The sequence below is a fragment of the Tamandua tetradactyla genome, chromosome 24 (genome assembly GCF_023851605.1).
Source record: "Tamandua tetradactyla isolate mTamTet1 chromosome 24, mTamTet1.pri, whole genome shotgun sequence".
Lineage (NCBI taxonomy): Eukaryota > Metazoa > Chordata > Mammalia > Pilosa > Myrmecophagidae > Tamandua > Tamandua tetradactyla.
Window position 1 is genome coordinate 41,197,906 of NC_135350.1, and position 20,511 is coordinate 41,218,416.

Below are 20,511 nucleotides of genomic sequence, written 5' to 3' on the forward strand. Positions count from 1 at the left end.
TTAGTAATGCTGAAGTATAAGATGTAATCATGGGAGTGGGTGGCTGATGTGGGGGTCAGAAGAAGAACAGGATTTTCAGAAGTGAAGAGGTCAAAGGACTGAGTAGCCAGGCTAGTGGATGGAGTGTAAGCAGTGGTGGGGAAACATGCAGTTGGTTAGGTGTTAAAATAGCCAATGAATGATTAGGAGGACTGCACTTCAAGGAGATTTCAGGGAAAAAGAAGGATCAAGAGTCTGGACGTAGCAACAAGAGCAAAGCAAGACATACGCCTCCTTGAAGCCAAAGATACACAGATTGTGTGGGAAAGAAATACAGCCATCTTAAGTTTCAGTGGAAACTTCATCATATCTTCAGGAGATAACGATTTTCAGAGGATTTACATAAGATTTAGAGGGTGTAAAGGAAAGGTTTGAGGAGTGCGGAGGGGTTAGAGCTTGAAGAAACCAGGGGATATATTCAGTGATATGAGATAAGCATTAAAGTGAGGGAAATACATGGGAGGTGGTACTGTTTTCAAGACAGGGCACGGTGGCATAACCCTGGCAATCTCTTTGGTGTGATTTTTTTTTTATGAGTTGTTCTCCTGCTGTTTCCAAGTTCTCCTGCTGCTTCCAAGATTTTCTGCTTGTCTTTGGCTTTTGTCTCTTTGTGAATCTCTTTGTGGTGCGATTCTTTCATGTGATTCTAATGAATCATGAGGAGGCAAGGAGTGTGTGGAGGGGAGTGGGCTGAGATGGAAATGGTGTTCTCACAAGAGCAGCTAAGTAGGCTGTGGGATTTTCTCAGAGGAGGGACAGTTTTACCCAAAGCAAATGGTGCTGTTATGGCTCCCTATTCAAACAACTCAGTATTCTTATGTTACCCCCACTTTCCACTTATGAAAGGTAACCCTCCTTATGAGGGCTGATTTCTCTTTGGGTTGGCCCTCAGAGTACCAGACATGTAACAGCTATAAATAGTCCATAAATACTGAATAAGTATCTTTCAACCCTGGAAGTTACTAACAAATGGTGCATTAAAAAAATATACTTTTCGTCAGCTCAACTTTCTGCTCAAAGATCTACAGTAGGTTCAGTTGATTTCAGCTGCCTGGGGAGCTGTTAGTTTTCCAAGCCACTTCACAGCAAGAGTCCCTTGAGCTGGGCAGTTCTAACTTTCAATTCATTCCCCACTTGTGCAATTAGGAAGATTAAAAAGAGAATAATGAAATAGACCCATGGGAGCCACAGCTTCTGCACTACTTTCCTGTGGTTTGTGAGTTCAAACAAGGCAAAATCGCTCCAGCTCTCGTTGCTTTCTTTGAATAAATGAGAAGCCACTGCATCCTAACTCTGCTAGGGTCTCATGGTAGGCTGATGAGGTCTAATGCACAATGCTACCTGGATGCCACAGACTTAATAGTAATTTTTATTTAATTAAAAAATCAGTCAAAAGGGGGCTCCCTTAGACAGTGTCTGCACTGAAGGCACCTTAGCACATGCTGTTCCATAGAGTCATAGGGAGGCCCCTACCCCTAATTTCCACCCAGTCTGGTAAATTCCTATTCATCTTTCAGGACTCATACCAAAGTCATGGCCATGCAGTGCCTTTCCCAGCCTCACTTTTACGATTTTTAATACTTCAATTGCTTTTATAATACATCATATCATATGGTAATTATTGTAGACATATCTATCTCTACTAGATCTCTCCCAGGGTACCTAACCTAGTGCTGGTTTGACATGAAGAAACCTTCAATAAATATCCATTAGTGAGGATGCTGATGAAACTACAGACTTGTTCACTGTTCCGTGTCCTCAAATACTTTTGTTTTATTTTATCCAACAGCCTCCTCAGGACATATTTGGACAGAGTTGATGAAGGGTAGTTGCAGTTAGTTCTTTAGACAGAATTTTCAGATCATGAATGCAATCTCAGTTTATGGAGTAGAAAGGGGGCCCCTTCCTGACCCTCAGTCTTGGGCAGATTATCTGAGCACAGGTAAAATTAGTTCCTGGGACACGGACATAATTATGCCCTCTGCTGGTGAGCGTGCCACTCTTTCACTACGGGCCAAACTCCTGAAGCCAGAACCTGGTTATGTTCTCTAGAAGCTGGAACACCCTTTCACTATCGAGAGCTGAGAGCTACCAGTTAATGAGCACTACCATGCACTGTGCTAATTAATTCATTTATCTTACTCTAAAACCAATTAGGGCTTACGGACAATAAGTAGCTTGTGTTAAGTTCATACAGCTACAGAGTGGTAACGTTGGCTTTTGAGTTGAGATCTCTGATTCCAAGAGCTCATGCACGTTATTTTCTATTATGCTACTCTAATTTTTGCAAGGGGTAGCTCTGCAATGTAAGCAATGTTGGATTATATGGCTGGCATCACATACTTTAATACTCTCTTAATTGGTCAAGGTAAGATAATTATATCAGTAATATAAACTATCCTAACTGGGAATGATATAATTTAATTTGTAATGGAAGTTCAGGAATGTGAATAAATAAATAGGAATGACATTATTTAAATTTCACTTAGGGGTTTAGTCATTTCACAATATCTTACGTATAAAATCCATGCTCCAGTTGGCCTGATGTCATAGGCAATTTTGTTTTAAGTGTTCTCTAGAGGATACTGAGCCATAGAGTTTAACCAGTGAAACCAAAATGTAAGTACAGTGCTTGGAAGTAAGTCCTTTCTCCTGAGTTCATAATTTAAGAATAATTTTTGTCACCCAGATAATTTTAAAGAGTTATATATGGGATGTAGCATATGAACACTTGATACTACCTAATGTCTATGCATCATTACTAATTTCTAATTTAGTGTTATGTCAGTTTGTAGTTGATATTTTCTAAGCTTTTAGCTTAACTTATAGAAGAATTAATATAATAAACCCAGAAGGACATGCTGTACTTGCTACCCATTGATTGGATGTTATCATCACTTAGAGTGAAAATTAGAACTAAAATGACCAAGAAACAGGAAGATTACTCTCTCATTCAACAAATTTATTGCTAATGCTCATACTCGTACTCTACTTGTATATTAAGATCAGTGACATAAAATTTGGGTCCCTTAAGAACCACCATTTATCAGCAGAACTAAGTGCCAGGCATGAGAATAGGCACATTACTTATCACTTTTAAGCATTACAATGTCCCTACTCTGTAGGTATTTTATCTACACTTTACAGATAAGAAAACTGAGGCTCAGAGAATTTAAGTGACTTGTCATTTCCCTGAATCTTGCATAAGGCATGTGGGGATCAATATCTAGGTTTGTCTGCCTCTCATTTGCCTATTATTTCCATTCCCCTGTGCTGTCTCCCTAAAACACATCATGGCTAGTGAAGAAAATAATCAGATATGGAAAGGCTAAAAGATATATGCAAATTGGAAGCACGAAAGGTAACTAACTCTGCTTGGACACTTTCAAGGGGGAGCTGGTCTATCTCTTAAAGGTTGGTTGGAGTTTGTCTGATAGAACAAAGACAGACACAGCAACACCAGGTGGAAAGTTTCAGAGGCATGAAATGGCGTGGCAGGTGGGATAGGGGAAGTGATAGGGAACAAGAATGAAACTGGAGGTAGGAGCCTTATATGATGTGAAGGGCTTTATTCTCTGGGCAAGTGAGAGTCATCAAATGTTATTAGCAAGGCAAGAATATGATCAGATGGGTGATTTAGAAAGGGCAGCAAAGCAAAGAAGAGATACTGGCAGTAAAAATGGCTGGGTAGGATCAATGATAGATAGGAAAAAATTATCAGAGAGAGTGGGAGTGCAGATTTAAAAGGTAAGGATGGGTGGAATAGACAGAACTTGATTGAATTTAAAAGTAAAGTGAGTAGAGGAGAGAAAAATAAAGATTAACATTTTTAGAGTTTTTCCTGCCTCCTGGATGCTGCTCTCAGCCTTAGCACACACTATCTCATTGGAGTCACATAAAAGCCAATGATTGAGTGGTGCTTTTGTTATATTCCTATTGTGCCCACTGGACAAATGAGAACAGGCACAGAAGGTTCAGTAACAGTTGGAAATGGAGAAAATTTGAACCCACGCAGTCTGACTGCACAGCTGGTGTTTTTACTATTGAATCAAAGCTTCCTGGATGCATCTGAGGTGTGCATTAAACAATACAGGACCAGAAAAGATGAAGAGGCATAGATAGGGAGTTACTAAGGTCAGTTTTGTGCATTTGAGTTTGGATTTCCTATAGGACATCCACGTGGCAGTATCAAGTTAAGGAATTGGAAAGAGAGAGAAAAAGGAAGTAAAGATCAAGTCATTCCTGTATAAATACTAGTTAATACTGTGCCAGTGGGCAAGTTTAATACGCTTGCTCAGTGGGAGAATATGAACACACACAAGACAGCATCAAGAATCAAGAAACCATCTCCCTCTTCAAAATAAATAAATAAATTCAAACATGCAATTTTACATCAAAACCAAATTCCACAAACTTAGATAATCTTCATTTCTGCTTATGCCTTTTGTGACTTTTTGCTCTAGTATGAAAAAGAGTTATATGCCTGGCTTCTCAAAATCATTGTTTTATTGGAGTGTGAAGAATTATTCTCCCACAGACTCTAGCTCCACAGACCCCTGTGCTTTTCTAGAAAGTTATCATTTCTCATATTCCCAATTTCTATTAAAAATTGGACCTTGGGTGAACAGGTGGCTCAGGGGTAGAATGCTCGCCTTTCATGCGGGAGACCCAGGTTTGTTTTCCAGAACATGTACTCCCCCCACCCCCCACACACAAAAATTGGACTTTTAAGCACTCACATTTTAAAATCATTGTGATAAATGTTTTCAACAAGAAAGAAAAAGACTGTCAATTTTAAGCAGTCTTTTTCTTTCTTGTTTTTAAGCAAAAATTAAAGTTAATTTGTTTTTTCCAAAATTGTCCCCTTCTCTTTCCCCATCATTTCCCTCTTGCTGCAAAACTGCCTTTACTAGCTATAGTGCAGAGAGGAATCCCAGATGACAACAAAACAGTCATCTGAGAGAAAAATGTCACTTCTCTGACACACATTCGAGCAGTCTAATTGAGAAGGACAAGGTAATGCATTTCAATTCCAGCACGCCAAAGTGCAAATGTTGGGGGAGTGGATGAGGGGGGGCAGGCGTTCACGTGGGCATGTTTTCATGAGCACGGTTTTCCAACTTCTGCATAACAGGGAGAGTTCCTCTAATAACCATCCAGCAGTTACAGAGATCCAGTCCAGAAAGACAGAGTCATTCAAGGCATGACAGGTTACATGTTTTTGTTTACCATTTCTTTCCGTTAAGGTACAGGAGGTGGGCAGTTGTGGAACTGGCAAGTAGACAGGATTGAAAAGGGGACTTTTTTACACAATCCCAAATTTCTGTGTCAAGTCATCTCTCAAAGAAAAATGGAGCGGTGCTGAGGGAAAACTTTTAAAGAGAGCTGAAATGTTTCTGGTGATTCTACTGTATATTACAAAATCATTTGCACTTCTTTTTTAATCATTGGTAAGGTCTATTGGCACAAACCAGCACAGCCAAAAAGTGTTTTTTTTTTTATTTTAATAGCTCATATTATATATATTCATATATATTTATATATTTCTGCTCATCTTCATTTCCTCAGCAAAAAGGAAATAAAAATATTGATCTATAAAATAAGCTGATGATAACACAATGCCAAAATAGTTTATGTTAAGTGCAAGGGGCGAAGCTTGAAAGCAAGCTAAATTGCAACAACATACTGATTTAACAGTTTAAATACAGGACTTGCCATAAAATAATTCTTGAGATATACTTCTCATTTTTAGTTTACTTTTTAAAAAACTACTCTATATACACATATCCAGTTGTAACACTTGACAGTAGCATTATGGGGCATGATATGACTTTGGTACACATTGCAGATATGAATGGTTAATGTCTGTAAATTATATTCCTTCACCAGTTCGAGCACTGTACAGTCAGGTGACCAGCCACCTGCTCCCAAATAATATCCTCACTAGACTCCCCAGAGTTCTTGCCAGAGCCAAACAAACAGTGGGCAAAAGCAGGCTCACTGAATCCATATCGTGTTTCCTCTTTCGGTTCTTCTGGGTTCCACCGTCAGCTCCCCAAATGTGGAAAAAAACTGCTCCATTTCTTTCTGTAGCATGTCATTTCTTTTCTCTGCATCCTCCTTCGCTCGCTCAGCATTCCGCATTTTGATTTCTATCATTGTGAACTTTTTCCTTTCTTGATCCAGTTCATCGTGCAGGTTCATCATTTCTGTTTCCAATGTCATGTTTCGTTGCTCTAAGCTACAAAGGGTGGGGAAGGGAATAAAGAAATAAAGTGATTTTATCCACTTGAAATGTGAAAGGGATGCAAATATTTTCCTTAACTCCCTCTCCACAATGCCTAGCAAGTTTGAATGAGCCCCTTCAACTCAGTGAAACCAGATCCAATTATTTAAAATGTATCATTTTATTACTAAGTCGGTAAGAGCTCTCTTGAAAACACTTAGCTGTCATTTGACAGTGAACAGATGGAAGTAAGCACAGAAAAGCCAGAGATCCATATCATGCAGAAGTTGCAGAAATAAGGGACAGCTCAACCCCAAAAGTTTCCTGAAGAGGTTAAAAGTTTGGTGATGTGGGAAGAAAAAGGGAGGAATCATATTTGCTTGCTACCAAAGAAAAAATACTGATAGCGAAAATGTCAGTGTAAGATTAAGCCCACCACTAAGATTGGCCATTTCTGTAACATATAGAGTCCCATTTTATAAAAGTGGTACTGAAAGTAGTCCATGGACAAGAGAGGTGAAAAGTATATGGTGATAAATAGCAAAGTAGCGATCAACCTCATGCTCTTCATATTAATCATATCACTGAAATGTGAAAGACTAATGCGTATGTGGCTCTCAGAAATCTGGTTACTTTTTAAAACAATTTTAAAATTAATTTTAAAAATATTTTTTGGTTTGAAAAAAATGATCCCCATATATTGACATTTTATCCAGATAATAAGAAAAGCACTAAAATATTAATCTACCTTCCCTTTGTAAACAGTTAGAATTTGTAAAAAATAACACTTCACATTATTGTAATCCCACACAATTTAAAAGGCTATTTTTAAACACGTGGCCACATTTTAATATAAGAACCTGGTGTTCTGTTGGCTGCCACCCAGAATTATTCTACAATATAACCTCTTTATTTTGTAACTAAAACAATGTTGGAGAAAACTGAAGCTTAAATACTAAGAAACAGGACCTTTAAAAAACACTATATTTGATATATTTATATGTATTAAGCACTTGAATGAAACTTCCAAGAATCTAATGGACTGCGATGACTATAAAAGTAATCTTTCCATGTGCAAATATATAGAAATGATGGAAACATATAAAATAAAATATTTTTTTAGAAATTCAGAGTTAGTTTAAAAGAAACAAAAGAATATCTCCAGGTCTTAGAACCAAGGGAAAATTTCAAATTAAAACTGCATGTGGAAGCACACAAGGGATATTTGGTCTTGGATAAAGGCCCTATAAGCAGGGCTAGGGTTTTTATTTTCCACATGGGGACAGGAGATAAGGCTTCTAGAAGAGAGGCAAAAAGCTGAAAGTGATTCAACTGAACGGTTTGGAAGATCAGTTGTCTTTATGAAAGAGGGACTACAAAATTCTACTCATAGGTTTGGAGAAGTTGCCGAATAGAATCAGTGGAAGCATAAATGAGTAAACTGCAAAAAGGTCTGAGAAAAGTTACCCAGATTGTCTGAATGATAAAGACAGACATTTTCAAAGCATAAAAGAGAAGTTAACAGAGACGGAGAACAGAATAAGGAAATCCAACACATCCTAATAAAGGTCATAGAAAAACAAAGTTCAGGGAATGAAGGAGAGGGAATAGATCCAAAAATGCTGGATAAAAATTTTCTAGAATGTCATGTAAATCCTCAGATAAAACAATATAGCATAATGTTTGAATGCTAAAGAAAGAAAAAGATATTTCAGGGCATTACCAATCCAAAGAAAGATGGTATAGCAATTGTTAATATCAGAAAAAAAACAGACTTTAAGGCAAAAATCATTATTGTGACTAAAGATGAGTCAATAATAAAAGGATTGATTCATCAGGGAGATAACAATGAGAACAAATAATTTTGAACTTTTATTCACCTAGAAGTGTTGCCTCAAATTATTCAATATAAGATCTATCAGAATTACAAGAAGAAATTGGTAAGTTAACAATAACATTAGAAGATGCTAAGATAAGTTTTTTCAGTGATTATAAATTTACCTAATAAAAATTAGGAAATATGTAGAAGATTTGAACTTAATTAACAAATTTAATCTATTGGTCATACATAGATTCCCAATCCAATAATAAAAGAATACAGCATTCTTACTATATCAAATAATTGATGCCATACAAGTCACAATATAATATATTAATAGGTGAATTTGAGGGGAAAAAAGAGCACCAAACTCATTTGTTCAAAAATTCAAAAACATGTATCTCAATGATTAATAATTAAACAAAGAAAGTAAAATATTATATCTCTATCATTTAATCTTAATAATTGTGGCATGGAGTTAAAAGGTAGTTAAAGGGAAATATACTACTTTAAACAGGATTGGTTGAAAATTATACTTATGTGTATATATTTCTGTGGCTTGAGCATATGGCAACCCCCCATCCTAACTTGTTACGAGCTCTCTCTTTGCCTGTTGATGCAGGTAAGAATAGCAACAGAAAGAAGGTCCATTGAGGTAGCACCCTGTTGGAAAGTTCTATTATTGAACGAAAATCTCTGAAATGCACCATATGTCTCAGAACATACATGCATCACCAACGTTCTCAGAAATGAATGTGTGTATTGGCAGTCATTCAGAGGGATAACCTATTTTTACTTCTAATGCAAGTTCATAGCTTTATCCCTTTTCCTGAAAGATAAGCATTCCAGTGCTAAGTGTTAATTTATCAACATGCATTGGTAGGAATTCAGAATTCCAGTAGCGAGTGGTTCCGGAAACTACATTCAAAAACCCTGTAAGACGATGACAGCATTTGTCTTATTTAAATCTCCTGTCACTCAACATTATGTAGAAACATTCAAACCAAGTTTCCATTTGGAAAAGCTTACAAAGAATACAAGGAAGTAATTTTTCGAATATAAAAATTTGCTTATATTTATTTTATCATAGCTTTTGAAAATATGTATGTTTTTTGGACTTATAATTGATAAATAGATAGGAAACATTGAAATAAACTAAGGTTGGCTTTATATGTAAAAAAAATAAATCATGTATAGCTTAAAGCCTTGGAAGCAGTTGAAGCAGGACCAAGACTAATATGCACAACCCTTGAGGATTCCAGAACAACTGTACAAGAAGAGGTACATCATATTAGAGTGCAAAAATGGAGTCTACACAAGCAGTGAGGTTACTTAGTGCCAGACCATGCACTGGGCCACTTCTCCCGACTTGACAAGTCAATGTTCATTCCCTTCACTTCAATGAACAGACAACATAGAAGTAATCAATTTTGTAATTTGTAAGACCATGGTGAAAATGCTGCATGTGGTTCTTAGATTCCTAGCACAAGGCCATATTTGTGAGCCCCGGGCTTCATTCTCTGCACTCCTGCCTCTCAATTAGATGGAGAGATACATTTCAATGCCCCTTATTTGCCTATGTGCCTGAGTAGGTTGCTAAGCAAACTTTTTCCTTGGGTATCCTATGGGAACATGTAAGTTGATATGAATTTGGTTTTAACTTAAAAACTTCCTTATAAATCATATTCTTTGCTCCCCATTTAGGCTATATAATCTCCCATGTCCATATGCATATATGTCACATCATCCTTCTTCTCAACAACTTCCGTGCATTCCATTCTCAGAGTAAAAGACAGACTTAAAATGACCCACAAGGTCTTATGTCACATAGTCCTTGCTTCCTCTCGGAGTTCATCTCCAACTGCTCTCCTGCTTGCTCACATCTTATCTCATGGCTTCCTCTTTACCTCTGTTTAATACATCTAATTAAAATCACAGCTCAACAGCACTTCCTACTTTAGTCTTCCATGTAGCATATGATCTATTTTACTTATTATATGCCTACCCCAGTAGATTGTAAGCATGTTCCATGAGGGGAAGATTTTTGTATTTTATTCATGACTGAATTCTCAGGGCTTGGAACTGAAGCAGATAGCTGGCACTCTCTCAGCATTTGATGACCGAAAGAATAAAAAAATAAAGATCATTTATCTCTACAACTTAACCCTAATGTCATCCTCTTCCTTTCAGTGATAATTAACAGGTTCCCCTTTCTCCATTCATCTCTTCACAGCTCCTCCCCTTCCAGCCCTCTCATGCAAATCTATATATTTAATAATTACAAAATATAACATTATTGAGCAGCTTCTCTATATCAGAGACAATGCTTGGCGAATTCTTACATGTCCTTGTGGTAGATGCCACTAGTTTCTCAATTTTACACATCAGGAAACCAAAACTCAGAGAAATTAATTTCCCCAAAGTCCCAGAGCTCACAAATGGTGAAGCTGGGACTTGAGCCCAGGCCTTCTTAACATTGGAGTGAGCACATTTAACCCTCTATGTGATCCTGCCCTTCAGTAAGAGCCTAATGCAGCCTCTCTGGCAGTTGACAAGCTCCAGATTTTCCTTACCTCTTTATCTTGGACTCATATTCTATCTTCTGTTTGGTCATTTCCTGTTTCAGGCTTGAAACTAAACTGTGCAGTGCACTGTGGTTGCTGGTGCTGTTCCCAACAAACGTCTCACTGTTGTCGCTGCTGCTGGTCGCCCGACTACTTCGACCTCCCATGCTCCGCCTGTCACTTTTGCTTTCATAGTCCCCAGGGTGGGAAAGGTCATCCTGGGGGGGCCCATCCAGAACAGGGTCCTCAAAGTTCCCACCATAAAAGTCTTGTTCTGGGCAGGTGGTGGTGGAGGAGCGACAGGAGTTGGAGTTCTCAGGGAGGGAGATTTCACAGGAGGAGGTGGACCAGGTGGCGCTGTCGACGCTCTGTTTGTCATCAAGGTTCATCATGGAGAACTGCTGATGAACGTTGTCATAAGTGGAGAGCCTGTTGTGCTGGCCTGACTCTCCTGCTTGTTCTTTCTGTTTGTTATCCCTCAGGGTCACGTAGCCATTGGGCAGCCAGCTCATGCTGCGACCGTTCACGGGATTCCCAAGTGTGTCGGTGTTCAAAATGCCCATGCGCACTGTTCCATTCTGCACGCTGTGGGTGCCCATCTTGGTACCAGACCCCTTCAGAGAAGAGGTCCTTCTAGCCTGTAAGCTCCCGTTGGGGGTGGTCTGGGTTTTCTCAAGACCCTCTGCATTACTACTGCTGAAGGACCCATTGGTGACTATCCCACTGCCCTTATTGAAGGCTGGGTTCTTTTTGACCATGAGAGGGGGGCTCCTAGAGACATCCAGCTTGTGAACACTGTTCCGTGGGCTGTTGGTTTTGCTACCTGATGGAGCTGTGGGTGACCCATTGTCCATGCTGCTTCTCTGGGGAGATTCAGACTTGTCCCAAGAGCACTCTCTGCCAGGACTGTCCTTTGTGTTATTGTTCTCTTTGTTCTGTAACTGACCCATGATGGCTTTCTTCTGAGTTTCATTGTTGTTGTTACTCATTCCATCTTGTAGCTTGCCTTGCAGTTCTGCATCTTTGGGGAAGATGCGATCATGTTTGCTAATCATCACTGACATCAACTGCTGGACCACCACAGTGCCTGAAAGAAGGGAAAGGAAACAAAGAAGTATGAGTGAGACAGTTTTGATGTATTTCCCATTCTAAACCTGATGCTTAAAGAACCACATTTAGGTGAACAGGTGGCATTAATATTAGCAGTGCTGAACTATTTTCTTAAGGATGGTAATAGTTATAGAAGCTAAAATTTCTTCAGCACTTCTATATACCAGGAATTGTGCCAAATGATTTAATTTGGCTACTTTATTTGGATTTTCAGACAACAATATGAATAGGTACTGCTACCATCACTGTACTGTAAAGCTTAAGTAATTTGAGTAAGATTACAAAGCAGTTAAGGTGGAGACTCATGGCTTGAACACAGTTATGTAGTGCCAAACACCAGTCTGTCAATAATTATACTATATTTCCTGCCAGTTATGACATTAAATTATGGGAAATTACTCTTTGCAAAAGGTTACCATGACTTCTACATCTTACATTTGCTTCAAATCATCAAGATCCTTTATTGGCATCTCTAGCTAGACCCTGTATAATCTCTAATGCATTTGTGGTCTGTCTTTCTAATGTAGCAAGACAATGATGTTCCATTTGGCTTTTGCTCACCACTCAAAAGTTTCATGACGTTTTAAGAGCTGTCAGTGGGAATAGTGGAGTTAGGACTGTCAAAGATCCTCACCTTCATAAATGTGATGAAAAACACTGGAAAAATTTTCAGAATAAACTTTTTCAGAACTCTGGAAATTAACCAAGGGCTTGTAGAAATCTAGATTTTTTTTTCAAAGAATGTCTGAATTTCAGTAAAAACATCAAGCTCTGTGGCATTTTAATTTGTCTATTAACTTTCCATACTCCTGACTACCAGCAACACAGCCTTGAAAACCAGCAGCCCACAAACACAATAGAAAGAAGCAATCTAGAAGCTACTGGAGAGGGCAAAACAGGCTTGGAAGTCCTTCAAAGCTCACTCCTAGAGAACTTTCATTTTTTGTACAGTGTGTTGGCTTCCTGGAGGACCCCACTCACAAAGCTTGTCTTTATTTGATCTAAGAGCTCAGAATCAATGACATTTTTTGTTTAATGTTATGGCTGCCTAAGGCAGTAGAAAACAGTTGGAGTTAATAATAAGTTAATCAAAAAGCTTCTGGGGAATGAGGCATCCATAGGTGTTTTTGAAAATCTTCAACACAGTCCTGGGGATCTAAAAGACCACATGCACGCTTAGGTCCATGTGCATGTCCAGCTGAGCACATGCTTAGGAAAGATCTGAGAAGGTCCTAAGCTCCCACCTCCATGACTTGAGGCTCTATTCAAGCAGGAATGGAAGGGTAAGGGAGAGTTGCAAACTGCCTGACCTTGAGGCTCTAGCAAGTAGGAATAGAAGGGTAAGGCAGAGTTGTAAACTGCCTGACTTGAGTGTTGGAAGTTTTCTGCAACATGCACACTGAAGCCCTTGGTTAAGACTGAGAGACGTACTAGTTCCAGCAGTTTAAGGAAATCTTTGTACATTTTAAGCTGACTCCAGTGGTCATACATAACAAGGAATATATACTTTACAGAATAAAAAATTAAAAAGTTCAGAAAAGTCACTAAACAAATAAACAACAAGTCATGAGGTAGGGGAAAATCTGATTTCCAGAGTTCCCAAATTATTGTATTATTTGAAATGCCCAGATTGCAACAAAAATTATAAGATGTGTAAAAAGAAAAGGAATTGTGGACCATACACAGGAAAATGGAAACAAAACAGCCAATAGAAACTGACCCTGAGGTAGTCCAGGCATTGGACTTAATTCACAAGAACTTAAATAAGACATTTTAATGTATTTAAAGATCTAAAGGAAATCACATCCTAAGAACTAAAGGAAAGTTTAAGAACAACGCCTCACCAAATAGAGAATATCAATAAAGAGACAGAAATGATAAAACAGACTCAAATAAAAGTTCTTTGGTTGAAAAGTATAATATCTGAAAAGGAAACTTCACTAGGAGGGGGCGGGCAATGGTGGCTCGCCTGCCAAACGAGAGACTCAGGTTCTATTCCCAGAGTGTGCCCATGTCAAAACAAACAAACAAACAACAAAAAAAAACTTCACTAGGTACAATCATCAGCAGATTAGAATAGGCATGAGTATGAATTAGCAAACCTGAAATTAGGCAAATTGAAATTTTTTAGTCTTAGAAACAGAAAAATAAAGAATGAAGAAAAATAAATATAGCCTCAGAGACCTGTGAGAAATCACGTGTGTGCACCAGCACACACAGCATGATAGTTCAAGGAGGAGAGAAGAAGGAGGTTATCTTAACGAAATAATGGCTGAAAACTTCCAAAATTTGATTTAAAAAAAGAAATTAATTTACATGCCAAGCAGCTCAACACATTTCCAAGTAGGGAAAGACAGAGATAATCCACACCTAGACATGTCAGAGTCAAACTGTCTTTAACCAAAAACCAAATGAGAATTTCAAATGCAAGAAGAAGTGACATCACAGAGAAGCAATCATTGGTGCGACTGATAACTGATTTGTAATTAGAAATCGTGGAGGCCAGAAGGCAATGGGGTGACATATTCAAAAGGCCAAAAGAACAAGACCATCAACTAAGAGTTCTATATTTAGCAAAACTATCCTTCAAAAATTAAGGAGACTTGCCTTCCATAAGGGAGACCTGGGTTTGATTCCCAGACCATGCATTTTCCCCCTGCCCCCAAATAAAAGGAGAAATAAAGACATCCAGAGATAAACAAGAACTGAGAGAGTTCACTGTTAGCAGACATATTCTACAAGAAAAAAAAAAAGCATCAGGATATTTAAACAAAGACAAGACTTTACCAAAAGAAATAGTTTTTTTTCTCAATATATAGCTCCTTAATTTAAAATTCCCCTCTGAACCTCGTATTTTTACTCTCCACTATAATGTATGAATTAGACATAATTGCCTTAGTTACAGACACTAAAATAACTCATAATTGTGAATAGGAAAATTAATCTACTATCAGAAGTAATAATTCATAAAAACCAATTGACTTATAATGTTTCATAGTATATAAGCTGAAATCTTAAAATATATTTTCACCTATTTCTCACTGATTTACAAGCTGGGCTACCACCCAAAAACTGATGCTAACAGCAACTAGGCTTCTAGACTGCTGGCTTCCATCTGAGGATCCCCAAAGTCTCTAAGGATATCCTTTAGTAAAAATTTTATTCATGTATCCACCATAAAGCTATATGGATTAATGCAAATAATCAAGCATCTTGACTTTGACTTGAACTATATCAATTTGTTATGTTAGCTGTATTTATACTGTGCTGATATGGAGCTCCTAAAAGTATTCTCTGATACATATAGGACACAAATTAAATTTTAGTTAATAAATGTAGTTCCTGTATAAAATATTTAAAACATGAAATTTGGAGAAGAAAATAAAGATAAAGAATAATGCAGACTTCCACTGATAAAGCTGCTAATTGAGTAGCAGTCAGACAGTAGAAGCCTGAGCAAAGATGCAGACTACTCTAGCTTAAAGCAATACTTGGGCAAAACTTGACTTGGAATATAGGTAAAAAGCAAATTTTTTAAAAACATTTTTATTATGAAATACAACATATATACAAGAAACAATAAATTTCAAAGTACATTGAAACAAGTAGTTACAGAACAAATTTCAGAGTTTGGTATGGGTTACAGATTCACAATTACTGGAGACTAAGAGAAATATCAATATAAGGATTTAACAGTTATACTCATTTGTTAAATCCTATCTTCTCTATTATAACTCCATCTTCTCCTTTGATATTTCTCCCACTCTTGAGGAGTATATGGGCTCTGCCCATTCTAATTATTTTCATGTTGGAAATGGCTGCAGATAATATGGGATTGGATGGAACTATTTGATGTTCTGGAGAGGCTGACCTCTCAGGTTTCAGGACTTATCAGGCCTAGGAACCCATCTGGAGGTTGTAGGTTTCTGGGAAATAATCATAGTCCATGGAACCTTTGCAGAATCTCACATAAAGCCCTACCAAATCCTAAAGAACATCTAGGGCTTTATCTGATGTTCTATGTGTCTTTTTGATGTACATATTTGCTAATTTCTTTGAGTACATTCCTAAGGATAGAATTTCTGGATTAACATTCCTAGTGCCGCCAAGCAATCTCCCAGTGTGGTGGCCATATCAACTTGCATTCCCTTCAGCAATATATGAGAGTTCTGATTTTCACCCATCCTTCTACCACCTAGTATTTTTGGTCTTTTTCATTTTATTCATTGTAGTGTCTGAATGTGGTTTATTTTAATTTTGCTGATCATTAGTTAAGTTGAGAAACTTTTTTATGAAATGCATGTATATGTTTCCTATCCACTTTTTTTGTTGGGCTGTTTCACTTTCTTATTCATACGCGTTTCGCATATATAGAATATGAGCCTTTTGTCAGTTTTAGGAGTGAAAAGACTTCGTTGCATCTCTGATTTGCCTCTTAGCCTTATACATTGGTGATTTTTGGTGAACAGAAGTTCTTAATTTTAGCACGTTAATATTTATAAAAATTACTGTTTTTGTATCCTATATCATAAGTACTTTCTTACCTGAGGTCATCGAGATAATTTCTCATAGTATCTTCTGGGAACTTTACTGTTTATTATTCATATTTACAGCTACATTCTACTAATTAATGTTTAGTATATGTTATAAACTAGACATCAAATTACATATTTTTCCTTTGAGGGAATCAAATGATATAAGCACTATTTGCTGATAAAATGTGTTTTTCCCCACAGTCTTACACATTTGTCATAAATCAAGGGTAAATTTCTATATGGAACCCTTCCATGTGCTCTGTTCTATTCAAACGATATATTTTTAAATCCTTGCAAAAATAACCTACTTTTTAAATTACTGTACTTTTATAATAGGTCTTGGTATCCTGTAGGGCAGGACTTCTGTGTGGATACATTGAAAAGGCAAACTTTAAATAGGAAAAAATATGTTATATTCAGCTATGCCCTGCACGGTTATGCAATGATTCAAAACTTATGTATCTATGCTTTGAGTGCCTGCAATGTACCAGGTCTGGCGCTAGGTCAGCGTTGCTCAAATTTTAATATTCATACAAATTACCTGGGGATCCTATTAAATGTAGATTCTGAGTCTGTAAGTCTGGGCTGGGGCCCCGAATTTTGCATTTTTAAGCAATATCAAGGTGACACCAGCATCCACAGAATAGCAGCATTGACATCACCTGGAAGCTTTTTATAACTATAAAATTTACATTTTTAGTTTGAATTTACAGATCCTCGGGTGATTCCTGTGCACAATGAAGTTTGAAACACACTGTACCAGATGAAAAACATTTCACTGACACCCTCTAAATTAAGTTGCTAAAAAGCCTGTGAGATAGGACTTAACATTTTACAAATGAGAAAATCGAGGCTGCTAGAGGTTAAGCTGCTTACTCAAAGCCTCACCAATGATAAATGACAGGATCATTTTCTTCCAAATAATGCACCTGTCCTACAACATTTCTGCTACTGGAATTTAAAGCATAATAAGTAAACTTGAGATAGTTCTAAAAAGAAAACCAAATAAACATTAATTTTGTATTGAACCATTATTAGTCATTACAATAAATCATGGGAGAGGCAAGATGGAATGAATTGAATGTATTTTATATTCATCTTTTGTCTTTTAGTAACCTCTGAATCTGGCATTGTTATCTGCAATGAATATAGCAGTAAATCTGATGAAAAGATTTCAGAGAAGTTAAGGTGCAATGGCTGTCAACACTGTCACAGTTATATGCCATATCTGAAGATATACTTCAGATATACTGTATACTTAATCTATTTTATTATTTGCCCTCTATATGACAGACACACTCTCAAAGGGTAGTAATATCCATTATGCAAAAGTCTCCTTATTACTTTGGGAAAATGGAGCTTCTCCCTATCCCTGGAATATTACTTTGGAAACATCACTGCTTCACATCATAGCTATGAACAGTGTGGGACATTTAATTAATTGAAGAGAAATATCCTCAAGGTCTCTGTGACAAGTCTGTGAACAGCCACACCAAAGTGTACCTGCCATAATTGATAGAGTGTCAGAGCCCTAGAGATTTAGAAATCCCTTTCTTGTACCTTGGAAAGCTTTGCTTTCTTCTAGTCTCCAGGATAAGAAATGGCAATAATCCCTTGGAAAGGGACTTTCTTTGGATTTCTATAGTTATTCAGGACAGACTAGCTTGGTAGTAATGATGATGTGTATGTCACTATAACTGCACTATCTTTTCTCCTTTTTACTCTCTCCTCCCTGTCGTTCTCTTCCTTAGAATGCTAATGAGAAGCATTAAGCCCAAGTAATGAGGTTGGAGTGGTTAAAATCACCAGCCTATTCTGAAGGGTCTGAGCAGATTCTATAGTCACACTGTGCTACACCATCCAGCAAATCCCCTCTAGCCCATATAATTTTATACAGTTGAACTTAATATCAGATTGTAAGCACTTTCTTCATAATTATTGCCTAAAAATTTAATTTTTCTTTGAAGACAACTTGGCACTTGAAAAAAAATCTCTTTATAAGTAAGCAGCATTCTAATATAGTTTCAATTTTTTTTTCCCATTTTTTTTTATTAATTAAAAAAAGAATTAACAAAACAATTAGAAATCATTCCAATCTACATGTACAATCAGTAATTCTTAATAACATCACATAGTTGCATATTCATCATTTCTTAGTACATTTGCATCGATTTAGAAAAAGAAATAAAAAGACAACAGAATAAGAATTAAAACAATAATAGAAAGAAAAAAAAACAAAAACAAAAAACCTATACCTCACATGCAGCTTCATTCAGTGTTTTAACATAATTGCATTACAATTGGGTAGTATTGTGCTGTCCATTTCTGAGTTTTTATATCCAGTCCCGTTGTACTGTCTGTATCCCTTCATCTCCAATTATCCCTTCTCTTTTTTCTTTTTTTTTTTTAATTAACGGAAAAAAAGAAATTAACCCAACATTTAGAGATCATACCATTCTACACATGCAATCATTAATTCTTAACATCATCACATAGATGCATGATCATCATTTCTTAGTACATTTGCATTGGTTTAGAAGAACTAGCAACATAACCGAAAAAGATATAGAATGTTAATATAGAGAAAAAAATAAAAGTAATAATAGTAAAATCAAAACAAAACAACACAAAACAAAACAAAAACCTATAGCTCAGATGCAGCTTCATTCAGTGTTTTAACATGATTACTTTACAATTAGGTATTATTGTGCTGTCCATTTTTGAGTTTTTGTATCTAGTCCTGTTGCACAGTCTGTATCCCTTCAGCTTCAATTACCCATTGTCTTACCCTGTTTCTAACTCCTGCTGAACTCTGTTACCAATGACATATTTCAAGTTTATTCTCGAATGTCCGTTCACATCAGTGGGACCATACAGTATTTGTCCTTTAGTTTTTGGCTGGATTCACTCAGCATAATATTCTCTAGGTCCATCCATGTTATTACATGGTTCATAAGTTTATCTTGTCTTAAAGCTGCATAATATTCCATCGTATGTATATACCACAGTTTGTTTAGCCACTCTTCTGTTGATGGAGATTTTGGCTGTTTCCATCTCTTTGCAATTGTAAATAATGCTGCTATAAACATTGGTGTGCAAATGTCCGTTTGTGTCTTTGCCCTTAAGTCCTTTGAGTAGATACCTAGCAATGGTATTGCTGGGTCGTATGGCAATTCTATATTCAGCTTTTTGAGGAACCGCCAAACTGCCTTCCACAGTGGTTGCACCCTTTGACATTCCCACCAACAGTGGATAAGTGTGCCTCTTTCTCCGCATCCTCTCCAGCACTTGTCATTTTCTGTTTTGTTGATAATGGCCATTCTGGTGGGTGTGAGATGATATCTCATTGTGGTTTTGATTTGCATTTCTCTAATGGCCAGGGACATTGAGCATCTCTTCATGTGCCTCTTGGCCATCCGTATTTCCTCTTCTGAGAGGTGTCTGTTCAAGTCTTTTTCCCATTTTGTAATTGGGTTGGCTGTCTTTCTGTTATTGAGTTGAACAATCTCTTTATAAATTCTGGATACTAGACCTTTATCTGATATATCATTTCCAAATATTGTCTCCCATTGTGAAGGCTGTCTTTCTACTTTCTTGATGAAGTTCTTTGATGCACAAAAGTGTTTAATTTTGAGGAGTTCCCATTTATTTATTTCCTTCTTCAGTGCTCTTGCTTTAGGTTTAAGGTCCATAAAACCGCCTCCAGTTGTAAGATCCATAAGATATCTCCCAACATTTTCCTCTAACTGTTTTATGGTCTTAGACCTAATGTTTAGATCTTTGATCCATTTTGAGTTAACTTTTGTATAGGGTGTGAGAGATGGGTCTTCTTTCATTCTTTTGCATATGGATATCCAGTTCTCTAGGCACCATTTATTGAAGAGACTGTTCTGTCCCAGGTGAGTTGGCTTGACTGCCTTATCAAAGATCAAATGTCCATAGATGAGAGGGTCTATATCTGAGCACTCTATTCGATTCCATTGGTCGATATATCTATCTTTATGCCAATACCATGCTGTTTTGACCACTGTGGCTTCATAATATGCCTTAAAGTCAGGCAGCGCGAGACCTCCAGCTTCGTTTTTTTTCCTCAAGATGTTTTTAGCAATTCGGGGCACCCTGCCCTTCCAGATAAATTTGCTTATTGGTTTTTCTATTTCTGAAAAATAAGTTGTTGGGATTTTGATTGGTATTGCATTGAATCTGTAAATCAATTTA

The 20,511-nt window shown here is 37.1% G+C and overlaps 1 protein-coding gene across 7 annotated transcripts in view; it reads right to left on the bottom strand.

Moving 5' to 3' along the window:
* Window positions 1-4,825: 4,825 nt before the first annotated feature.
* ARHGAP24 (Rho GTPase activating protein 24) overlaps window positions 4,826-20,511 on the bottom strand; it is a 539,804-nt gene continuing 524,118 nt past the window's right edge. For 4 of the 7 annotated variants that reach the window (XM_077142944.1, XM_077142943.1, XM_077142940.1 and 1 more), the window contains exons 7-8: window positions 10,658-11,735; window positions 4,829-6,280 (exon numbers count right to left, since the gene is read on the bottom strand). In XM_077142944.1, the coding sequence (XP_076999059.1) occupies window positions 6,037-6,280; window positions 10,658-11,735 (1,322 nt within the window). In that variant the 3' untranslated portion in view covers window positions 4,829-6,036. Of the gene's footprint in view, window positions 6,281-10,657; window positions 11,736-20,511 lie in introns of all 7 variants that reach the window. The other 3 variants (XM_077142946.1, XM_077142939.1, XM_077142942.1) reach the window with 3 other exon arrangements.